The sequence below is a fragment of the Telopea speciosissima genome, chromosome 2 (genome assembly GCF_018873765.1).
Source record: "Telopea speciosissima isolate NSW1024214 ecotype Mountain lineage chromosome 2, Tspe_v1, whole genome shotgun sequence".
Taxonomy (NCBI): Eukaryota; Viridiplantae; Streptophyta; class Magnoliopsida; order Proteales; family Proteaceae; genus Telopea; species Telopea speciosissima.
Window position 1 is genome coordinate 41,450,535 of NC_057917.1, and position 6,428 is coordinate 41,456,962.

Here is a 6,428-nt window from a genome sequence, read left to right on the forward strand (position 1 = left end):
GCTGGGATGGGTGGCAGCAGCTCCCTCTCCTTCTTCCTTCTTCTTTCTTCTTCCCCTTCCTCTTCTTCCTCTCTTCTTTCTCTCCTTTCTCTCCCATGGATTTCAGATATGACAAGGGCTCTAAAATGAGCCCAAGGCCACCTATTTATAGGCTCAGCCCTTACTGAGGCTTGTTTTCCTAGGAAGGCCTCTTTTAAAAATCAATTTTTAAACTGATTCTGACTGATTCTAGGCACACTGGTGGGGTCCATAGTGAACTGAGGCTATGAGGTGGTCCCTCAGACTTCCCTCTATTAGTGGAGGATGCCCATTTTCTTATTAGATGGTCCCCATAATTAAAAATTAATAAAATATATAGAAACAGCCACTGGGCGATGTCACTGGGCCTTGCTGCATCGCCCAGTGCCATCGCCCAGAGAATTCTAGTAAGCTGAAATTCAATGAGGCCTGCACAGGGGTTTGACCCTTGGTCAGGGATTTGTCCCCACATGCCTCATAGGGGATTTTACACACTTCCTCAGAGGTGGGTCCCATTGTTTGGGGAGGAGAGAGATTACCTGGGATCCAAACCATATATCAAGTTGTGAGATGCACAGTTGCAGGGGTCTGCTATCCATCTTCTAACAGGTATATAGGGAAACTGGTTCAAAGTATTCTCATTGATCTCATTGAGTGGAGTAATGCTCCACAGTGATCCTGGTTGCCTGGCCAAGGGTTCCTACCCTTCAATAAAAAATTCAACCAGTCAGGAGTAGGGTTTGACAGTTGAGGCTTTAGCCAAGACACGGCCCGACAAGAAAGGAAACCATTTCCAATGAGGAGTTGAGATTATGGCTAAGAATGTTAAACGAGATATAAGGAAAAGTGAAAATAATGAAAATGCATGTTACCCTAGTTTTGATTAAAATAAAGAGTATGTTTGATTGTGAATGGTTGTTTATCTTACTTACTGGGCTGTCAAGCTCATTCATAAATGTTTTTTACAAAGAAAGGAGTTAAGGACAAAGGAAAGGGAATCGTGTTCGAGCAGGATCACTTGGATTGAAGGGAACCTTGCTATTCTTGGAAGTTTAGCTAAGGTCTATGATATGTTTTTTTTTTTTGCATGACTATATTAAACTGAGTTGGTGCTAATAGTGTTACCATCCAATGAATGGGTATAAGTTTTAATGGTTTTTAATTTGATGCCCCGCTATGACTCTGATAATTATCTTGTTATGGATCTAAGGAATGATTTTACCATGTTAGGTTTGGAGTTTTAAACTTCATGAATATTTAAGATCCATGCATAATATATTTTTAGTAAAACTATTTAAGCTTTGCTTGCACGATCCCCAGTTAGATCCGGTGTCATGGGCCCCACCAGATCTAGTCGTTTTGGGGGTGTGACAAAGCACTTCCCCGCAATGACATAGTGGAACCCAACGCTCCAGTCACTCAAAGTCAATTTGCTGCCATGGAGCAGAAATTGGAACTGCTGATGAAAATAGTTCTACAGAATGATTAACAACAAGGAAATAAAGCTCATGATCCTTAACCCCATCAAAACTAGTATCAAGAAGAGGAAAACAGAAGGTCAGACTCCAATAGACTTGGCAGAAATCGCCACATGCTCCCTCGCCAGTAATCAAACCATGAAGATCAACCAGATCAAGTCAGACACCTCCAGCAATGCTCATAAAAATAAACGTGGCCTAAGAGCAGCTGACAACAAGATAATCAAGAAGAGATCCCTCAGAAAAGAATTCTAGAAGCATAGAACTAGCGAAGTTTGGTTGAAAAAATCCAAGAATTACAAGAAAAAATGGAAAGGATCCAGAAGAATCAGGACCCCTAGCCCAAGGAGATCAATGACTAGAACTTCTCAGATGAAATGGCTCTCTCTAATGAAATAATGAAAGTACCGCTTCCTCAAGGTTTCAAAATGTTGACGATTAGGAGTTATGACAGAACCTCAGATCCGATATGGAGCATCTTAAAACTTCAAGGCCATGATGTTACTCGAGCCCCCAATTAAATCATGTGCAGAGCCTTCCTTGTTACTCTTACTTCCGACGCCAGGGCTTGGTTCGATCTCGTGGAACCTAGATCAATGAGCAACTTCACTGAATTGGGAAAGATTTTCGCTTGAAACTTCTTGAGCAGCCCAAATCGCAAGAAAAGTGCAGCAAGCTTATCAACAATCAAGCAACGGAAAGGAGAATTCCTTAGTTCTTATCTGATGAACTTCAATAAAGAAGATATGAAGGTAGAAAACCTCGACTCCATGACGAAGCTAAACACACTGAAAGAGGGAGTTAGAATTATACTGCTTCGAGTCTCCATTGTGAATAAGAGCCCAGAAACCATGACGCCATTCATGGTGTGCAGTGAAAAGTATAACAACATAGAGGAGGCCCTGACGGCCATAAACGAACAAGAAGTGAACTAGAGCACAAAGAGATCTAATCTCAATGACAAGGAGGCAGGACCCGACTAAAGGAAGAAGTATCAACCCAATCCATGCCCAAATCAATATGGGAATCCTCCCTGGATGGAGAGATTCACTCTAGTCAACCGAAGGAGATCAAAGATCTTAATGCAGATAATAGGAACCAACCTTCTATGACAACACGAGAAGCCGAGAACAAATCCAACCAGCAGAGATGAGGACCTCTATTGCCAGTTCCATCGGAACAACGGCCATGACACATATGACTACTATCAACTAAGGGCAGATGTTACCTGAGGAGTTTGTTGCCAATCCTGACTAGTGACAAGGAAGATGGGTCGACCAAAGACTCAAAAGGCCTAAGCAACAGGGTCAATCAGGCCATTGGGAAATTATTCAACCTGAACATGGCTACAACCAGAGAAGGGATATGCAAGGAGAACAGAGAAGAAGAGGATATAAACAAGAGAGACCTAGGAAAAACTATTGAAAGACACACATAAGAAAGGGCCTTGGAGGCCCCAACAAGAGTAATCACCATGATAAGTGGAGGTTCAACCATAGGAGGTAGGTCCAGCAACTCAAGGAAAGCATATGTGAGGATGGTCAACCTCATAGAATGGCCAAGGAAGAAGGTTAGAACCGAACTCATAGTGTCTATCACAGGCGAGAACCTCCAAAATGCCTAGTTCCCACATGATGATGCCATGGTGGTGTTAAAGGGAATCGCAAACTGCAATGTCTAAAGGATTTTGGTTGACAGTGGTAGCTCAGCCGACATTCTCTTTCTTTCTACATACGATCGGATGGGCCTTGACAGAGACAAGTTGAACAAACTAGACTACATAATGTAGGGTTTTGACCTATTGCCCCTGAGGACCAAGAGTAAATGACCTTCACATGCTCTTTTGGAAGCTTTGCATATCGTTGTATGCCATTTGGGTTGTGCAATGCTCCAACCTCTCTTTAGCATTGTATGATGAGTATTTTCTCAAATATGGTGGAGAATTTTCTTGGAGTCTTTATGGACGATTTATCCATTCATGGTTCCACTTATACTAAGTGTCTCCATCAGCTCCGATTGGTCTTGGAAAGATGTACGAAGAAAAATCTAGTTCTCAATTGGGAAAAGTGCCATTTCATGGTGAAAGAAGGCATCATTCTACGCCATGTGATTTCCAAAGATGGGATTAAAGTAGATAAATCCAAGGTGGACCTTATTGTCACTTTACCATCCCCCAAAACTATAAAGGATGTCAAATCGTTCTTGGGGCATGCTGGCTTTTATAGACGATTTATCAAGGACTTTAGCAAAGTTACTAGAACCCTAACCAATTTGTTGACCAAGGACCAAGCCTCTGTCTTTTCCAAGGAGTGCTTTAAGACCTTTGACCATCTGAAAAAAGAGCTGACCACTGCCCCCATCATTCATGCCCCCATTTGGATTGGACCTTTTGAATTGATGTGTGATGCTTTTGATTTTTCTATTGGGTCTGTTTTAGGGCAAAGAATCAACAAGCTATCTCATGTCATTTATTATGCAAGTAAGACCTCAAACGATGCACAACTCAATTACACTACCACTGAATTCTTAGCTATTGTGTTTGCTTTGGAGAAATTTAGGTCCTACTTGATTAGATCACGTGTACACATTTACACAAACCATGCATCCCTCAAGTATCTCTTTGCAAAGAAAGATGCTAAGGCTCGTCTCATTCATTGGGTCTTACTACTCGAAGAGTTTGACTTAGACATATGGGATAAAAAAGGGATAGAAAACACTATGGCGGATCACCTTTCCCGATTGCCCAATGCTTTGATTGATGAATCCCCAGTGAATGAGAATTTCCCTAATGAGCAATTGATGGGAGTGCCTCCTGAACCATGGTTTGCTGACATACTAAATTATTTAGCCATAGGTGAGACACCTGAACATTGGTCCACCCAAGATAAGTATCAGTTTCATTCACGGATCAAGTATTATTTCTGGGATGATCCATACTTATTTAAGACTTTTTTGATTAGATCATTCAATGTTGTGTTCCCGATCATGAGCAGCTTGCTATCTTATCTTTTTGCCATGGTTAAGCATGTGTGGGACATGTCGGTCCTAAGAAGACAGTGGCCAAAGTCTTGCAATGTGGATTTTATTGGCGAAGTCTTTTTAAGGATGCATTCCATTATTGCAAAGCCTGCAATGCTTGTCAATCTCTGGGCCGCGTCACCAAAATAAATATGATGTCACTCAACCCAATTCTAGTGGTTGAGATCTTTGATGTCTGGGGCATTGATTTTATGAGCCCATTTCCAAATTCATTTGGGAATTTATACATTTTGCTGGCTATTGATTATGTCTCTAAGTGGATCGAAGCCATCTCTTGCAAGTCCAATGACCATATTGTGGTTGTCAAGTTCCTCAAGGAGAATATTTTATCCCATTTCGATAGACCCCGTGCTATCATTGGTGATGGAGGAAAGCATTTTTGCAACCGACCTTTTGAGACTCTCATGAAAAAGTATGGGATCACCCACAAACTGGCTACACCTTACCACCCTCAAACCAGTGGCCAAGTGGAGGTATCTAATAGACAAATCAAGCAAATATTGGAGAAAACTATCAAGCCAAATCGCAAGGATTGGTCCCTTAGCATTGTGGACGCCTTGTGGGCCCATAGAACTGCGTTCAAGACTGATCTTGGACAATCCCCTTACTGCCTTGGGTATGAAAAGGTTTGTCACCTTCCTATTGAGCTAGAACATAGAGCATTTTGGGCAATCCAAAAGCTGAATTTTGATTTGCCCACTACCGGTTCCCATAGAAAACTCCAACTACTTGAGTTGGAGGAGGTCCATAATGATGCCTATGAGGATGCATGGATCTATAAGGCAAAGACCAAGGCCTTTCATGACCAAAAGATTCTTAGGAAAGTTTTCATAGTAGGTGATAAGGTGCTTCTCTACAATTCCCACTTAAATTTATTTCTAGGGAAGCTGCGATCCCAATGGGATGGCCTATGCATTGTACAATAGGTTTTTTCTCATGGAGCTATAGTGATTTTAAATCCCAAGGATAGAGCGATTTTCAAATTCAGCGCCTTAAGCCTTATTTGAAGTTACCAGCTGTTTCTGAAGAGGTCATAGATCTCCATGAGCCCTTTTACCCTGAGCAACCATGACCACATCAGGTGTAATTCCCTATGTTGTCCTGCTTTACTTTGTTCCCTATTATTTTTCTGCATGCATTGAAGATATTGCATCATTTAAGTATGGGGGAGGGAATTCATTGAACTTTTAGTCCTTACTTAGGTTCAAGAACGAGTTTTGTAGCCTCTTTGATTTTGTTTATTTTTTTTTTAAAGAATTTGAGAGCTTCCAAATACCCTACACTTTGAAGTAATAAGAATTCCGTAACGAGGAAGGGAATTGGAATATATCTCAAGGTGGGATTTAAGTGGAAAATTTTTTTTAAATCAAAAGCACTGTCATCTGTGAGAGCCGATCTTATTAGTACTCTTGTTTACACAAGTCTTGCTTAGGAGCTAAGGCTAGACCGTGGCACACTTGCATGATGAGTATTATTTCTTTAAAAAAAAAATGTGATAATGTAAGGGTTGGTTCATTGGTTGTAGACGATAGGGTGCTCCACCTGAGGAAGTGAGGTTCCTTGATCGAGAACACCTCTTAACCACCCCCTTGTCAAGAGAAAGAAAAGAAGTTTGAACTCATACTGCATCAATTTCTAAATCCACAAAGTGGCAATCAAAAGATATATGCACTGAGAATCTATTCCAACACTACTTAGTAACATGGGTGTCTGGTGCAAGCCCTGCATGTCATTCAAGCCAAACGTAGTAGAGGAACATTTGAGTTCAATACTTAGAAATATATGGCAAAGTGCTATTGAGACCGTGTATGTGCTTAAAGGTTCTACCCAAGCTCCGAGCTGAAGTCTTTTGTAATCTAGATAACCCACTCTATCTAATCTCGAGGGAAAATA

General features: G+C 41.2%; 1 protein-coding gene across 1 annotated transcript; it reads left to right on the top strand.

Annotated features, from left to right (window-relative positions):
- The first annotated feature begins 4,669 nt into the window (after positions 1 to 4,669).
- Positions 4,670 to 5,461, top strand: LOC122650716. Its single transcript, XM_043844107.1, has one exon. It carries the CDS (start codon positions 4,670 to 4,672, stop codon positions 5,459 to 5,461), a length of 792 nt encoding a protein of 263 aa, XP_043700042.1.
- Positions 5,462 to 6,428: the final 967 nt, after the last annotated feature.

Excerpts from the sequence above, each read along its gene's own strand:
- LOC122650716 (XM_043844107.1), top strand. The coding sequence starts at position 4,670 with ATGTCACTCAACCCAATTCTAGTGGTTGAGATCTTTGATGTCTGGGGC.